This window comes from Pimephales promelas, chromosome 23 (genome assembly GCF_988280905.1).
Source record: "Pimephales promelas chromosome 23, fPimPro1.hap1.1, whole genome shotgun sequence".
In the NCBI taxonomy this organism is placed as follows: domain Eukaryota; kingdom Metazoa; phylum Chordata; class Actinopteri; order Cypriniformes; family Leuciscidae; genus Pimephales; species Pimephales promelas.
The window spans coordinates 17731229-17749846 of NC_142791.1; the positions used below are offsets into that span (position 1 = coordinate 17731229).

Here is an 18618-nt window from a genome sequence, read left to right on the forward strand (position 1 = left end):
CCTGTGTATCCTCATGCCTCCTCAGGGACCGTCCTTGCTTCTCATTCCTCACCTCCTCATAGTGCAGTTGGAGAATTGAGATGTCCTTCAAGATGGCTGAGTTTGTTCGCTTTCTGGTTCACGGGCTGGAGAACAGAGCAGAGAGGAAACAAGGAACCATCAATTTGAGTATTGAAAAGCACTATTGATTGATTTGGGTCACATAATACATGATTTGACCTACATTCCATTTATAAAGTATTTATAGTCTTGAGTGAATGTAATCTGGATGTACTACATTTGTCATGTGGTCATTATCATGTGATTATCATGAATTACCAGCATCAGTTGTCTCTCTTCACTGCCATTCACAAATCCTCTCCCGTGCCCTCATGGGATAGTGAAGAGTCCATGTACACTTCAGAATCTCGCCGTAAATAGTGGGTCATCCGGGGACTTTTTGCCTACTCTTTTATGAGTACTGTGACATACTGTACTTATTTTGTCATATATTGTTTTTCCCAACTATGTATTAGGGAAGTATGTGATTTTGATGCAGAAGTATGTTGATTTTCCTATGGCTCGGAGAAATAGCAGATTGCTATTGTTCCTTTGAGGAAGCCTTTATACTGCAACTACTCCAGCAGGTCATTTGAAAATATGAATACACAACAAATTTAAAAATTCAATACTCTGGACATGACCAATTGATAAATTATTTTTCCTTTACAAAACACAACATGATTAACATTATCAGATGTATATTATGCAATTTTGCCATTTTTTCAATAAAAGATAAACTTACTGCTTATAATTATAAGTAGCACTTCCTAAACCTTTCCAGGACTCTTTAAAACTTTCTGGAACTGTTACAAACTGCTTTGGAGACTTAAAGGCAGAGGATCCAAATTCAGTAGGGTAAGACAAAGATATAATTCAAAAGATACAAAAGGTCAAAACTCAGGCAAGCAATCCAAACAGATACCAGGACATGAACCCAGGCAAACAGGGCAAAACCATGGAAAAAAAACATGCACTCAGAAATCCAGTTGTGACACATACAAGACTTTGCAATGAATGACTGATTAAACCAGGCTTATATCAGAGTTAAACAGGTTAATGATACACAACTGACAGAAATCTGAGATGATGAGTCTGGGTTGTGACTTCTGGGAAATGTAGTCCATGTAGATATGGCAATGGACAAGTGAGGGGACTGTTTTTCTAGAACAATCCTAATCTTGGTAAACATACTGTCAGTGTCTGGTTAGTGTTTCCCTGGGTAACCACCAGTGGTCCTCTTGCCCCACGGTGTCATTCACTCAATACTACAATTCCCATCATCCTGTTCTGTCACTCCTTTGATCATTGTACACAGCTGTTTCCAATCACCTTGTTATCTGTGTGTGTATATATACCCTGTTTGTTTCAGTGTTTGTCACGGAGTTGTTGTTATTCGTCACACCACTTTAGAGGTCTGTGGTCTTGCTTGTTCTTGTTTTGTTTCTTGTAATTGGACTGTTTTGTATGGATTTTGTCCCCTGCCTGGACTGGATAATGTATTATGGATCACCCAATAAATACTGCAATTGTCTTTATGCACAGCTCCACTACTTCCTGAATTTCTGCCAGCTCCTTGTTTCCTGTCTGCCATTATTGGACAAACTGATTAATCCAGGTGTGTCTGACCTCAGTAGTCACAACAACAATAATCAGGCACACCTGAATTAATAAAGTTTGTCCAATAATGGCAGATAGAAAACAAGGAGCTGGCTGAAGTTCAGGAAGTAGTACAGCTGTGCATAAAGCCGTTTAAATACTGTTTCCCATGTGTGTATCGTAACACATACATATGGGTCAATGACATGATGTGCATTTTTTTTGTCCAACTGCATTATTTTTAAATAATTTGATAAAATCATGACATATATCACTTTATTCAATACAATCTATTTAGTTTGAATGCATTTTAGTAGGCTACATTTAAATATTATGTTTTGTTATCTTAAACCGCCAAAATGTCAGGTGGTGCATAACTGTCCGAACAAATTAACAGACTAAGAATGGTATCTTAATAATAAAAAATCAAAAAATACCATGGCATTATTTACATCTGAACCCTTTCATACAGTTTGTTTTTATAAATATCAGTAGTTTTAAAGCTGTTGCGATAATTGAAAAACCTTTGTGCAGTAGCTAGTTTTCTCAACTTCTCAAATGACAGGGTGGCACAACTGTATGGCTCTTTTATTATGAACTGACAAGATAATAATGTTTCATCCACAGGAGGATGAGCATCCTACTCTTACTATTTCTGCTTTGCCGGTCTAGTAAGAGTAGAAGCCAGGCCTTCTTTCCTCAGAAGAAGAGCGAGGTTGTGGTGCTCATAAAGCCTAGTTCACACTACATGATTTTAAAATGTCGGGCTGAACTGTGCAGTTCACACTACATGACTTGCTCTCAGTGAAATCATGAGTGTTCAAGTTGTTTAGCTGTTCACACCACACAACACAACGTGATTGATCCACAACAGGAGGTAACTCACTACACGAGTTAACAACGCACTATATAGAGATACAACCACGATCGGATGATAAGAGCATATCATTTGTGACTCAATGAGAGCTGTTTCAGTACTATAATACGGTCTAAATCCTGAAAATACTCAAACAAATAACGAGTTGACAACAACACGATTCTATCTGGTCTAGAAACCATGTTTTGTAACGAAAAACCACGCAATAAAACGAACCAGAAATGACGCGAAACTGCAGAGAAGAACACAACACGCGAATATGGACGTCAGACAGAAACTAGTGCTGCACACTGTTTGCTCGACGATATGCTCTGAGAAAAAAAAATGCAAAAAAGAAAAAGTAAGATTTACCTGGTGTCCTCAACCCATGCGTTGCTATGATTGGCTGTACTCATGACATCACTGAGATTGAGTCGCGCGACTGCGCGAGATATCTAGCATGCTAGATATTTTTCTGAGCTCGGTGACCTGTCTGCGAGCTGTCTGCGAGCTGTCTTTGATGCGTTGTTGGCTCTTTCACACTAACTGATTGGCGAGCGTTAATCGTCCGCTAATCGCCCGCGATTTGCACGCGATAACACCCTGACTTGTCGGCGACTCAACGATTTGCAAATCGGGCTTAAATCGGGCTTAAAATCACGTAGTGTGAACTAGGCTTAAGTGCGATCCTCTCCTTTCTGGACCGTCTAATGGGGTGGAGGGATAGAGTTGTGGTCGGGTTAGGGTTTTATTCCTGGAAGAGCGACATCCAGCGGATGATTTCATAATGTCGAATAAGTCTTTTTTTGTAGCCTATGGCTTAATTTAGCCTTTATCATTTATGCCTACAAATCAAATTATAGGCTACAGACTGTATAATTTGATATAATTTTTGATATAAATATTATGTGATAATATAGGATGAAGTAACATACATTTTGAATACATTTTACTGGCTTAGTTTTGTCTAACATTTCACCATTTTACTGCTTCGTTTCCTCACACTCTACCAGTCCAGCACCATTATTATTTATTTGGATGATATTATTATATTCCTCACATAATATTACAACAAAAATGTCTGTAATATGTCCTATATAGGCAGCCTATCCAAATACAACATCCAATACAAACTATTAGCCTATTTATGAAAGAATGTTAGCCAGAACGGAATACACCCTGTTTATATTTAATTATATATTTTTCAGTAGTCTAAAATGCGTATGCATTAATTTTTAACTACTTTTGAGGCTTTTCAATAACAATGTGATGCAAGGACTTCAGACAAACAGGGGCGAATAATAAACTCATCGATCAAGATCCTGCAAGTGCTTTCTTTGATTGCTGCAATCGATTTCTTGACCTTCCAGCTGAGGACAATAAAAAATTATTTTTGTCCGTATAGCCTAAATACCGATTTACCTATTAGCTACAGTAGCCATGCGTGTCCTAGTGAACATGGCAGAGTGTTGGAACGTAGTAGAACTACTTCTCATCCCAAGACGTCATAACTGACGTTTTGGGACGTCTTTTGACCATAGGCTACGTCAATATTCGCCTTTTTAGGGCCCCCTTAAACGTCGGTAGATGAGGTTATGGGATCCTAACTCTACCCCAGACCTAAACCTAACCCGTCACCTAACTGACGTTAAAGGTAAAGCGTCAGTTGTATGACGGCCCGGGATCGCCATCTACCGACGTTTAAGGGGGCCCTAAAAAGGCGGATATTGACGTTTGGTCAAAAGACGTCCCAAGACGTCAGTCATATGACTTTTTGGGATGAGACTGTGTTAACTAAAATGCTGTATCTGTAGCCTACTCTACTAGAGTATTGTTTTTTCTCATACTTCTACTTTTACTTCAGTAGATATTTTCGATGAATTTAATACTTTTACTTCGATTTTTTTTAATGTTTGGCTAGTTACTTGTTACAATTATAAAAAATTTACGAATCATTCGTTGCGTGTCTGCTTTCATGCTACCCAAATCACACGCCAGTTTTATAGGATAATGGTATTGATTGACATACACATTGACAACTAATGCAGGGGTTGTCCTGCAATGACATTTTTTTGGTGGCCGCCAAAAGCACCTTATTTGATTGCTAGTTCAAACTTTTGACTGCTTTCTTTAATAATTACATGACACAATACTTGTTCTTTTACTTTTAGTATAAGTAGTGAATTTTAAAATAAACTACTTGCAATACTTAAGTACAAAAAATGTTGAATACTTTAGTACTTCTAGTGTGGTGCTTAAAGAGCACTTCAACTTCTACTCAAGTCACTTTTTTGATAGAGCACTTGTACTTTTACTCAAGTCCGGTTTTCTAGTACTTTATACATCTCTGGTTGGAACGGAGCCTTCCAGATGTTTCCAGAACTGCATGTTCTTCCATAAAAAGATTTGACATTTATCATCTCGAGGTTGTTGTTTTAGCATTAACTTTGAGGTCATGTTAATATACTAATATCATGACTAATTTTACATACATTTCTGTCAGACCCCTGTAAAGTTTGCTGAGGGGCCCATACCAAAAGCACTTATACGACTCGAGTTTGTCTTGAAGGACATGTAGGCCTACACTTGGACTACGACTACGAAAAGGTCAAATGTAAAAAAATAAAATAAACATATTTCAGATAACACTGTTCTCACTGATTCATATTAAATGTACGCATTTGGCAAAACGTGACTTCCATTGCATTTCAAGTAGCTATAAATGTTTCATGCTTTCCCTGGTAACACCATGCAAGAAACACACAATGTAAAGAACAGTGTTTTATTAATATCAAACAAAACTCAAAACTTTTGACAAAAACATTGCTGAGGGTAAAATAACATTTTAAGCATTGAACATGTTCAGAATTGAAGATAACGTAACAATATTACATGTGCATTCAAGTATTCTAAGACATGCCTTCTGGATCATTCATGGACGCTCGTACTGAAGGCACTGCAGCCAGTAGTGACACTTTATTCATCGACGGGTTCACATCCAAGTACTTAAACCAATTATGAACTTTTTCATGACAGGTATTCAAGCTGAAGCGTTTACCCTCATCAGCTCTAGTATTTCGCGGAGTGTACAAACACACACTTCATCAATCGTCCACGAGCCTGCCTACAGGAACACACACCGCTCACTTTTTGGTACTCTGAACATGACTGGGTCAGGCAACACTTCAGACGGGATGATTGACAGCTGGCTGACTGCCTGCCCAAAACAAATGCAAATACAAAACTGGAAAACTGAAGTAATGGTGTTTTTAAAAGCGGTTTCCTTGAAAGTTCACCTTAAAAGTAGCCTAATATTTTTCATTATTGTAAATAGACTTGATCTTTTTCACTTTATGTTAAGTATTGTATATGTGTTGCTGTGTAGATAAATGATAAATTACACTGTTCCAATAGTGTAATGTCACTAAATGAATTTTTAACAGTAGTACAAAGACTTAATAGGACATTAACATGAAAATTATACAACAAAACTATTAATTAGGCTTCAATTAAAACCAATATGTAAATAAAATAAAAACTTTGGAAATACTGTAATAAAATATCACCAACACATCACAATTAATAAATATATAATGAATTAATCTAAGGTGCTTTTTAGAGCATATTCCACTGACGGTTAGCTGAATGTAACAGTGAAACAATAGACTGGATTAGATAGATGACCTAAAAGACCAAACTAAACTATAGAATACAGTCTGTAATGTTGAAATCGGTGAAATCTAGCAATTCAGTTCAATGCATTCATTAAAATCACACGACAAAGATATAGAAGAAAAAGATGAAGGAGGAAAAGCATCAAACGACTAGCAAAGATCCTAAAGAAACATAATCCCGTTGTCTAGAACTAATATTCATCATGATAAAGATTGTTTTTAAAAACTCAAAAAAGCAAATGGATACATATTAAACATTGTTGTGAAAATGGAGAAATAAGATAAGTTACCAGTGCTTATCGCGTGAAGCGGTGAAAGATTGTCTGTTGACCAAAAATTATTAATCAAGTTCCCCCTGGACTTTGGTTTTATAGCAATGTTATCTACTATATGCACTATCAACCTTAATTAACACACATTTCTTCAAGACAATAACAGAGTATTCAGTGTAAGATGATCCAGTGAGTCTCCTGTAAAATATTGATTAAAGAAATGAAAAGGCCATTAATGGTTTCTTTATGCTAATGTTGGCTTGGCTTCTCCGAGGAAAAGCCTCTCCTGCACTAATCCTATCGGAGTGTGTTTTAAAGAACATCCGGATTGCGTAACAGTCAAGATCCTCACCTGACACGAGTTACTAATGTACGCAGAATAACACACACGTGCGACTGGATGTTGAGGGGGAACAAATGACTAAACACATTTTTGCAGTACAGCCATTTTCACACTTAATTTACAAAGGTATCATTTCTCTCACTCACACACACACACACACACACACACACGCACACACACACACACACAAATCTGTCTTGTGAGGACATTCATTGACCCCAAACCTAACTACAGTATAACCTCATCACTAAAACCAGATCTTATTCCTCAAACAGGCCTTTAAAGGGCTCTCAGAAAGTGAGAACCTGCCAAACACACACACTCACTCTCACAAACACGCACACACCAAGCAATTAAGACACACCATTTATTGCTAATCTTAAAAAACCTCACCATGGCAATGTATGGCCCTGTAACACACACTTTTACAATAATTCGTTGTGGGGATAAAGGATTCATTCCCATGTCATTATTTACTCACCCTCATGTCTTTCCAAACTGAATTAAGGAGAAAAGAAAAAAGGGGGTGAAAGGTTAATGCAGTTCATTTTCATACAAAGTCAGTTCACGGTGACTCTGTCTGTCACTGCCGGGCCAGGGCCGAGCCGTGGTAGTGCGTGGCAGGGCAAGTCGCTTTTCCACTGTCACTTCCGGGGCTTGATTGGGGCTTACTCGGTGCCAACGGCCAGGATTTCTGGCCCGTCTAATACCTTGGGCCAAAGCGGGCCAGCTCGGGCTAGAGGCGTGCTCAAGGTGGGCGGAGTTTATTCGGTGTTATGGAACGTTATTTCACTTTTTTATATCGCGCAAAAAAATGAAGAAACAAGGACGTTATAAAATACATCGATGCTGAACTTTCTAAGCTAAGCATTCAGCGAGCAACGCTTCAAGTTCAGGAAAAAATAAAAAGTTGCGGGCGCAGTATCGTACAAGGCGATTAAAACGCACAATGGACAAAGCGGAGCTCAGAAAAGGAACTTGCCATAGTTCGACTTGATGGACGATTTGCTGGGTCACCGTCCCTCTGTTAGTAGCGACTCGCGAGACAATCGGGACACTATTGCAGCCACGGCCGGTGAGTTAATGCTATCTTCCTAATTTAAAAAATAAATAAATTCATAATACCCGCTGAAATGGGTTGGGTTGTATGTCGTTTGATCCCGAAAGGCGAGTAAGGGGCGGGATTTAGGGCAGTGGAAACGCAAGCCCAGTGCTTGAGGCCCGAGGACACTGGCTCGGCTCGCTGTTAGCCCTGGCCCGGCCCTAGACCGGCAATGGAAACGCGGCTACTGTGACACTAGTGCCATAAATACACATGATATGGCTGCTCAATTTCATGAAATGTCATTGCGGGTTTCCTGATAACAACAGAGATTGTGATTTAAAATGTGATTTATAAAAACATCTCCATGTTTGCTTGTTTGTAGGGCTGCACATTTTAGCCATAAATTACAAAACGAATATTTACGGCTGCCTCAAGAGCCTGCAGGGAGCTTCTCTCAGCTGTCAACAGCTTCTCATTACAGGGTTGTGAAGATGCTTGGCTTCTCAAACGCAAGTGAAAGCGACTCAAACTCGTGTGTAAAGCGACACAGTGCCACGCTTCACTCTAAAAAACACATATGGAGGTATTTGACATTTGCCGATTTTGGTTTTATTTCAAATGTCGTGCAGCCCTATCATTTATGCAACAACTCTATGCTTTAACTTTGCTTTATTCCAAGTCTTCCAAAGTGTGGTATTTATCTTGTGTGACAGACAGATATCAAAGTCTTTCTTTGCTAGACGCAGATGAAATTTCAGAGCTTCAGCATCAATGACCTATGATATGGCTTTAGCACACCTTGAATACAACACACGATCCACATGGAGGGTCACCAACAACTGTCCTTGTATAAAATTAGCTGTTTTTGTTCCATAGAAACAAAAAGGAACAGTGTGCAAGAGCATGAGGGTGCGCACATAATGACTATGAACTAGTCTTCTCAGCTGAACTGCCCCTTTAAAGCTTTCCCTGCCTCTGTGTTTCCTCACACACAGAAGATCAGTGGTGTATGGATGGCGTAGTGGGGGAGAGGGGTAAAAATGGAGCCCTACACTGAGTGTGTTAGTGCTGGGTGTCCGAGGCCTCATGTCTTGTTGCGTGTGAACACGCGCTCGCCCCGCAGGTTGAGGTGCTGGAGCTGGTACTGCAGCACCTCGGTGTCCGCCGGCTCCCTGAGGCTCATCTTGTCCAGGTTGAGGTAGTCCAGGGACTTGGAGTGGACGCGTTTGCCCTTCAACAGGCACAGGGGCAGCGGGCCGTGCGGGGTTTTGCCGGGCTCCCCGCTGGCCAGGGACTTCAGACAGCCGTCTCCTGAGCTGGGCATGCGCCGGCGCCGCCGCCCGTTGATGGCTGGGATATCGTACGGTTGGTAATATCGGCTTTTGGCTTTGCAGATCCGCGAGGCTCGGTGCAGACTTACATCCACAGGCTTTTTGATGGGGCTGGGCAAGGCCTCTGTGTTGCTGCTGTCAGGACTAGACCACTTGTGGGCTAATTTAAGAAGCTCCTCGCCGGTGGTGAAGCCCACTAGATAGTTGGAGTTCATGTGAAGGATTTGGTATCCTGAGACAGTACTTTTTATGGGGGAGCAGGGGGTGCTGGAGCAGCGTGGTTTGTCGGGCTCGGGCTTCAGGGTGCTTTTGACCTCAGCGGCTGACAGAACGGATATGGGTGCCCTGGACGATCCACTGGCATCCATTTCCATCTTTCCTGACATGACCTGGCTGAAACAGAGGAGAATAAAACATATATATATATATATATATATATGGCTGGGACAAGAAATTGATGCATCGTGGATCGAGAAATTAGATTGATTCCGAGATTTTCCGAATGCATCGCGATTTTCTCTAGAATCGATTCGGAGCTTCGTTTTTGCCAGCAGAGGGCAGTGCGTGTCCTAGAAACAGCTGTACTCTGCTGGCTGTTCCAATGCCTTACGCACACCACCTGAACCTTCTATAAAATAATCATTCATAAAGTTTGAAAAGTTTGAAGCGAATCACAAGGGTGTTTGTTGTGGGCTGTTGACATTAATCTCGCGTCATAAAAGCATTCTGAGGTGCGTGTACATTCTCATATCAGCCAAACACATGGACGCTCTTCTTTGTGAGCATTTGAGCATCCAGTTAAAAACTAGCCAAAAGCGCCATCTGCTGTTATAAACTAGCCTAAAGTGCCGTCTGCTGTTACAGACTAGCCTAGAGCGCCATCTGCTGTTACAAACTAGCCTAGAGTGCCATCTGCTGTTACAAACTAGCCTTGAGCACCATCTGCTGTTAAAGACTAGCCTAGAACGCCGTCTGCTGTTACAGATTAGCCTAGAGCGCCATCTCCTGTTACAAACTAGCCTTCAGCACCATCTGCTGTTACAGACTAGCCTAGAGCGCCATCTGCTGTTACAAACTAGCCTTCAACGCCATCTTCTGTTACAGACTAGCCTAGAGCACCGTCTGCTGTTACAAACTAGCCTTCAACGCCATCTTCTGTTACAGACTAGCCTAGAGCACCGTCTGCTGTTACAAACTAGCCTTCAGCGCCATCTGCTGTTACAGACTAGCCTAGAGCGCCATCTGCTGTTACAAACTAGCCTTCAGCGCCATATGCTGTTAAAGACTAGCCTAGAGTGTCGTCTGCTGTTACAGACTAGCTTTCAGCGCCATCTGCTGTTACAGACTAGCCTAGAGCGCCATCTGCTGTTACAGACTAGCCTAGAGCACCATCTGCTGTTACAGACTAGCTTTCAGCGCCATCTGCTGTTACAGACTAGCCTAGAGCGCCATCTGCTGTTACAGACTAGCCTAGAGCACCATCTGCTGTTACAGACTAGCCCAGAGCGCCGCCTCCTGTTAAAGACAAACCTAGAGCGCCATCTGCAGTTACAGACTAGCCGAGAGCATCGTCTGCTGTTACAAACTTATGATGTTACAAATAAAATTAGTACTTTTAAGGCCCATTCAAAATCAAGGTTGATAACGATAAAGATATAGTTCTAAAAATTGTTCTCAATATTAAAGAATAGCAGAGTTCACACCACAGCGATAACTATATAGAGAAACGATATCGATGGGATCACTTTTGGAATGATTTTTTTTTTCAGCTGTTGATTGATACAACACTGACAGTCAATCAGATTCTAATTTATGGGCTCTCACATTTAAAATGGCAGACAACATTGCGGAGAAGTTATTTGCTGTTGTCCAAAAAAATACAGCACTGTTTGACAAGTCAAACCCCTTTGCAAGAAAATGGACATGGAAAACAACCAGTCATAGCCAAATAAATGGTGTGAAGTATTACCTCAGGTATCCAGCACTCATTTACACAACATTTTCTTGCTTCCTTTGAAGTTGCTGTGAAAAAGACTAGGTGTTGTTTTTATTCCACTATATTGACAACGTCGGCTAAATTCACTATTAGATTATTAGATCGATGACACTAGCTTCACTCAAAACACAGCATGCTGAGGACATCTTCTGGTTAAATGCAACAAGAACACCAAAACATGTTTAATAATGTTGTACACACTTTGAAACCGCAGCGCACGAGCTTAGAATAAACAGCGTGTTATCGCTCATTGGTGTGGACGTAAATATAGTTATCGTTCTTGGTGTGAACGGCCCTTTAGTTACAACAAACATTGTTTCAAAAAGTTTTTACAAAAAGTTGTACTACTTCTGTACATACAGCAAGTTTTAGGGATGGACAATATGACAATTTATAACATCGCAAAATGACACGATGAGTGATCCTCTGTATTTAGATCTAGCTATATTGTATTTGTAATGTTGTCTAGCACATATATTAGTGCAGCAGTGACTTGAGCATTCAAAAGCAATTAAGAGATTTAAATATTTGTTGGTTTTCTTCAAAGTGAGATCTCGGCTGTTCTCGGCTGATTAAAGTCCCCCTGTGGTGAAAATCCAACTTTTTATGTTGTTTATAAGTCTACGAGGTGTTTTTTTTAATATGCTTTAAGACAAACCATGTGTAAATTCATAAGTCGACAGTATTGCAGTATTTTCTCCTTAAAACTGCAGTGAACCAGTCTCAAAAACACGGTGTGAAAACGCGGGTGTTTCTGACATAACAAACTACCTTGTAACCAATCAGATCAATGTGTGACCAGTGGATCTCTGAGCTGAGTGAGTGGAGGCGGGGCTCATTTGCATATTCATAGAACCACATGTATACTAAATGAGGCAAGGGTGTAGAGTTACATTCAAGATATTTTAAGGAATGAAGAATTTTTTTTCCAAGGAAAAAAATTCAAAAATGTAATTTTGGTGATCGAAGATGAGTTCTACAGTAGTTTGTTCTTTTCTGGCCAGGCCAGTGTCCCCAGAAAATTCAGAGCGTACAGAGTATGAAAGAGTTTTAGAATGCACATGCGCATACAATCGTGTTTAAGTAAAGCCGTATGTCAGCTGAAAGCTTTCAACACTGGCGGCAGCTGAATGGGGCTGGAGCTCAGCTTGAGTTCAGTGTCCATGTACTCTGAAACCGATTGTGACAGTTATAGCCTGATGATGATCAGCGACTACAGATTTGGACTCTTCTACCGGTATTAAATTAGAAGCAGTTGCATCTGTCCTGCAATTCAGTAGCAGAACACGCACAGATATGAAGTCTACAGGACGCAGAGCGGTCAGCTCAATGGCACAGAGATCAGCTCAACATCAGATTGGGTCTTCATATTAAAACAATGAAGGATAATTCCAAATGCTGACTGTCATTTTGAAAGAATTCTTCTTAGGAAGAATGAAACCAAACTTGAATCCAGCACTTGGATTTCACTCTGACCTGAAATAATGCCTCCAAAAGCTGTAAAAGAAAGGTTTTGAGCCTCAGCTGCTGGTTTGAGATGATGCAGCATAATGATGATGCGCCAGTCCAGTGACATGGCAAACGATATCTAACAAGATTTTGGCAAGTTTAAGATTAAACACATTTGAAGGGGACTTTTGTCTCTGTGGGAAAGATGGGTCAGAGACACAAGCAGACCAATCAAGCCGTTACAGCTCCAAAGTCTGACAGACTCGACTGCAGGACATGCAGATTTATTACGCATATGTTTTATACTAGATACTATAATCTACAAAATAAAATAAAAATACAGAAACAAAGTGTGATTTTTTTGTATTTCACCGAGTTCGTTCATTTGGCCAGAGGAGAACTGATCCTGGTTTCTCCCAAGGTTCCCATTTCTGTCACTGATGGAGTTTGGGTTCTTGCCATTGTCACCTCTGGCTTGCTTATTAAGGACACTTAATATTCAACAATATTATTGATTTGACTGCACTGACACTACTGTGTGAGAACTGAACTGAGATGGACGATGACATCACTTGTTTCCTTCTCTGTTTGTCCAGTTCACTACTATAAAGCTGCTTTGAAATAATCTATATTGTACTGAACTGTATTGTACTGACTTAACTAAGTTACAAGCTCATAAACTGGGTGCATGCCAGAACAATTATTTTAGTAAATATTATGTAAATTGAACCTAAATCTAATTGCAGCAACTGTCATGTTTGTGTTTTTAATTATCTTTAAATTAATAGTGTGATTGAAGAACAATGGTAGATTATGAGCAAATATAGAATCAAGGTCAGGTCTATCACACCGTCAGAGCATTTACATTTTTCCCTATGTTAATATATTGAAATTATATTATAAGTAAATTAATATCAGCATGCCAATTTAAGCTCAGTGATTTACTGTCAAATGTTGAACATTGGACAACTGATTCAGATCACTTGGACGTGACTGTGATTACATGAGGTAAAAACTATTTAAATACTGTTCGTTTTCACAAATCGCTCGTTTCGTGTCTTAGGCCATCAATGTGTACTTACATTTACTGGTCATTAAATCATGTTTAATTTTGACTTCTCTGTGCATGCTCTTTTAGAAAATCCCCAAAGACTTCCATTATATGACTGACAGACAACAACGGTTTGACCAAAAAATGTCAAAATTGAAAATACTGTGGAAACAAAGACACCTACATCTTGGATGCCCTTGAGGTAAGCTAAAACATAAAAAAATTAATTTCAAAGTGAACTATCCCATTAACTCCTCTTTTAACCTGTCTAAAGGCTGGATATTTCTTCTTTTTCTTAACAAAACAGACATGATCAAATTTGGACCAAATGATCATTTTAAAGTCAAGACATTTCTCTCTTTTAAGAACCCTGATAAGGTCATTCATATCTCTTTTTTTTTTCAAGTCTTGATTATTGCAATTCTCTATGTATAGAAGTCAGATAGACAGTATTGTCTCAGTCCAAAATGCAGCTGCTAGGTTGCTGACAGGTACGCAGACACATTACGATTCTATCTTCACTGGTTGCCAGTACATTTCCACATTGATTTAATCTTTTCCTGTTTGTTTTTAAATCACTAAATGGGTTTGGCAGCAGCTTCTCTAGAAGTCCTTTAAAACAGCACACAACTGTGCTCTGATCAGCTGCTTTAACTGTTCCTATAGGACTCTAGACTAAAACTTAGGGCTGGAATCATTTATCCCTGCAAAACTCATCCATTATCTCAGGCTTTTAACTCTAAATTGAGGGTATTGAGGCATATTCTACACTGAATTCTGTGTTTTCTTTTCTGGATCACCTGCTTTATTTATTTTTTATCTTTGTACAGCACTTTGGGCAAATGCTGTAGTATTTGCGCTTTGTAAATAAATTAATGAAAAGAGAAGCATGCATATTAATAGCATACTGTCTGTATATTAATACATATAGCATAAAGCACATATTATTGCCTTATTCGGCATGACCATATTCTACATTACTTAACCCTACCCCTTACCTACCTTATTTACTGTCAATCAGCAGTAATTAGGAGTTTATTGAGGGAAAACTAGTTAATAGTGAATATGTGTATCCTAGTCTAAAGTGTGACCAAAAAAAATGTAGGCTAATAAAAAAAGAAATTACCAAATTTAAGATCATGTTTACACACTTACTAATCATCAAAACATTAACATTTAGGCTACATTATCTTTTTGCCAAACCCAGTTCATTAGAATAAAATATGGACAGAAGGTCCTATCAAAAACAAAGAGTGTTATTAGCATAAGTTACATAAAATATCAGCCCTAGCCTTCAGTCAACAAAATTAGGTTTAGTTTATTCACTGTGACATTGCTAAACCTTAAAGGAAATCTGAGTTAAACTGAAAAAAGAGGAGTAAGTTATATCCACTATTCAGTTATTAAACAAAAGGCCCTTCCACTGAGCTCAAACAGATTGGTTTGTACAGTAAAAAAATGGAAATGTGTTTGTTTTAATGCCAGACATTATCATGAATAAACCCCGAGAAAGCAGGCCAACGCTTTACTGTAAAAATATTAATCAAACATTAATATTTCGGTAAAAAATCACAGGCGCAATTTACCACACTGTAGAATAAGGTTGCTGTAAAAGATGTAATGATGATGATGATGAGAAAGGATAATGTTGAGGGTTTAGCAGAGGGGTCCGCCAGAATCATCCTGTTTCTCCTCCTGATGAAGATGATGATGCTCGACATCTATGAGACTCTATTACTGCGTTGAGCTCCATATGTACCCAAAAAACGTCATCATATGTACCATAAAACGACCTTTATCGACGAAATCGAGTAATATCAAAATCCAGTACAGCAGAAACCCGTCCTCCACACGCTATCTTTATTCTGGGCTGTGTCACTGCCACCATTTCGCGATTTACAACAGCAACGAGGGGATTTAACGGGACAGCCGCGGCTTAAGCGAGGCTCACACACAGCACTCTATTCATAGCAGTGAAGAAATGTAACGAAGGAAATGGTGTAAAATCAAACCTGTTCAGAAAGACTGCACACCTGCGCTTGAGCGAACCATAGGCGAGATCCCTGTCAGAGGAGTGGTGTCGACACCAGTCACGTGACGCGAGCCACTGGCGCTCAGGATCCAGTCACGTGATGTGTCGAGGCTCGGATGCTCTTATGTAAAGCTGTGGTTCTCAAACAGGGTCCCGGGGCCCAAAAGGGGGACTCAGCGGCTTTGAAAAGGCTTCAAATGACTCAAAATGAGATAAAACAGGCTTTAAAATTAGCCAAACCAGCAAAGAAAAGGCTAAATATAGCCAAGTATTTTTCTTCGAAGAATCTGGAAAACCTAAATAAAAGGAGAATATTTTAAGTGTTATATTTAAAAGGCATTTCATTATAATTATTTATAATTTATGTATAATTACATTTTTTATCTGTTATCCAAAATAGTTTCAAGGTAATGAAGCACAGTCCGACATTTAATTTAACCTCATAACCGCATTCGGCAGAACTGCCACGTCTCTACAACACTGATCTTTCTGATGCACAAACACCAGGCTGGTGCTGCTAAAAGGCTCTTATCCTTATTAAAATTGCACCCGTTTTGCTTGTTAGCGGTTGTGCCAGTTAAACGTCTTTTAGGCCCTGTTCGCTTTTGGTTGACTGGGTCACAAATTGGACGAGGGAGACATATGCGTGCACACCTGGTGTTTTAATACATCTCTGTCCACTTTAGACCTCTTCTGTCCTGATTTCTTCAAGGTGAGGCGGGTCTATGGGTGAGTATAAATGGCTTTTCCAGATCTCTCAATCTAATGAACAAAACAATCTTGTGCCCGGAGGCGAGAGAGAAACACACGGACAGCATCTAGTTTCTGCTCTGACCAACCGAACACAGTGAGTGTGTCTTAGAAATCACGAATCACGTTTTTTTTTTGTCTTCTAACCAAACTTGCGTCTCTAGTTGACAAAGTTTAAATCCTGTCTGTCTAGAGCTCTTTTCCATAGTGTTTAGGCATTACATCAGTAGGTGGAGAGTAGACGGTCTATTGTGGCTGTTTAAACACATTCGACAACATGAGTGTTTACACTGTTAAAGCAATCCAGTCAAATGTGTTTTCAACTCGGGAAGTGGTTGAAAGTGGAAAAGCTCAAAGCGTTTTAGCATTTACACCTGTATTAGCGAAAATCCGATCTCCAAGCACAGCATGGTGTGTAGCATTTAACCACATCGGTTTTCTCTGCTTATGAGTTTTTGGCATGAACATCTTCGAATATGCTTTGCTGTAAATAGTCTTGTATTACGTCTCTGTATTTTGTGTAAAAGGTTAGTTCTGGTTCATTTGGTTTCCAGGGTAAAACAACTTGAAAAGGTTACTGTGTAACCAGGTTACTGGTTAAAATATTGTAAGGCTTTATTTCATCTGGACTCTCAGCCATCTTGTTCAGGTTTCCCAAAGACTCGCAACTTTTTTGAAATCTGTGAATCTTCTTCCAAACTGTTCCACTCATGTGGGAATTGGTCCTTGTACAGTCTATCCAAAAATATTTTCCAGGGCCCACAAGAGATTTGGTTAATCTCTCAACTCTACCTGATACCATTCACCCGTAGAGTTTGCTCTTATTTACGCTGAAAGCTCCTCAGTGTCCTCTGAGAAGAAAAGTTGCAAACCCTTCAAGCTTCTTCTGCACATGTTCTCCAGTGACATTCATAACAGCAGTAGAGACTTGGAGTCCCTGTTGCTGCGATTTCTATTCTCTGATTCTCATACACTTTCAAGTGTCAATTTCATGATGTTGTGTTCAGTAGTTACAGGACACTCAGCTCCGAAACTGTGGAGATTCATTGCCTGTGTATTCAGCACTGGTAATTCTAGTGTTTTCTCTAGCCTCTCTTGCACAGAGCTTCTGACTGCTTCCATCCAAAAAACAACGTACTAATACGATCCATGACTTGTTTGAAGCAGCACAGTTGATAGTCGATGTAATGATTCCTGTCTGTTTCCCTTGTCTTGTGTGAACTTTTGCTATTTCCTGTTCCGTGCCATGTTTTGTAGTCCTTTGCAGTTTTTCTTGTTGATGAGTTCCTCCAGGTGTTTCTGATTAACCACGCCCCCTTGTTACCTTGTTTAGCTTGTTTGTCTGTGTATTTAAACCTCTGTGCTTCAGTTGTTGGGTGTCGGTCATTGTTTGATGTTATGCTGTTTCTAGTTCCCTGTTCTGAGTACACCCTGGTTTATTTATTTATTTATTTATTTATTTGTTTGTTTGTTTGTTTGTTTGTTGGATTATTAAAGTGCTTGTGATTGGATTCCACCTCTGCTTCCTTCTTGCCGGATCATAACAGAACGACCGACCAAACATGAATCCAGCAGCACTAAAGAGGAATCTCCAGTCAAGTAGGCAACGCATGATCCTCATTCCAAGGATGGCCGCCGCCGAGACCGCCCTGCCGGAGCTTATTCCTGCCGAGCCTGCGCTCCACGTCAGCCCTGCCGAGCCTGCGCTCCATGTCATGTCTGCCCCGTCAGAGACTGTTCACGTCAAATCTGTCCCGTCAGAGAGTGTTCACGTCATGTCTGCCCCGTCAGAGACTGTTCACGTCATGTCTGCCCCGTCAGAGACTGTTCACGTCAAATCTGTCCCGTCAGAGAGTGTTCACGTCATGTCTGCCCCGTCAGAGACTGTTCACATCAAATCTGTCCCATCAGAGAGTGTTCACGTCATGTCTGCCCCGTCAGAGACTGTTCATGTCAAATCTGTCCCGTCAGAGAGTGTTCACGTCACGTCTGCCCCGTCAGAGACTGTTCACGTCACGTCTGCTGAGCCCGAGACTGTTCACGTCACTTCTATCCCGTCAGAGACGCTTCATATCACTTCTACAGAGCCAGTGTCTACGGACAAGATGGCCGAGTCAGAGTCTGTTCATGTCACTTCTGCCAGTTGAGAGATGCTTCACATCCCTTCTGCCGAGCCAAAGG

The 18618-nt window shown here is 40.2% G+C and overlaps 1 protein-coding gene across 3 annotated transcripts; it reads right to left on the reverse strand.

Annotated features, from left to right (window-relative positions):
• Positions 1-5262: 5262 nt before the first annotated feature.
• Positions 5263-15837, reverse strand: macir (macrophage immunometabolism regulator). 3 transcript variants are annotated; one of them, XM_039675587.2, is made up of 2 exons: positions 15689-15837; positions 5263-9552 (listed from the first exon to the last, which is right to left on the reverse strand). In XM_039675587.2, the coding sequence occupies exon 2, from the start codon at positions 9543-9545 to the stop codon at positions 8913-8915; it is 633 nt and encodes a 210-aa protein (XP_039531521.1). In that variant the 5' UTR covers positions 9546-9552; positions 15689-15837; the 3' UTR covers positions 5263-8912. The 3 variants fall into 3 exon arrangements, with proteins under 3 accessions (XP_039531521.1, XP_039531520.1, XP_039531522.1); XM_039675586.2 differs by having other exon boundaries at positions 15668-15789; XM_039675588.2 differs by lacking the exon at positions 15689-15837 and adding an exon at positions 15242-15635.
• Positions 15838-18618: the final 2781 nt, after the last annotated feature.

Coding starts and splice junctions, on each gene's coding strand:
- macir (XM_039675587.2), bottom strand. CDS start 9,545: ATGTCAGGAAAGATGGAAATGGATGCCAGTGGATCGTCCAGGGCACCC.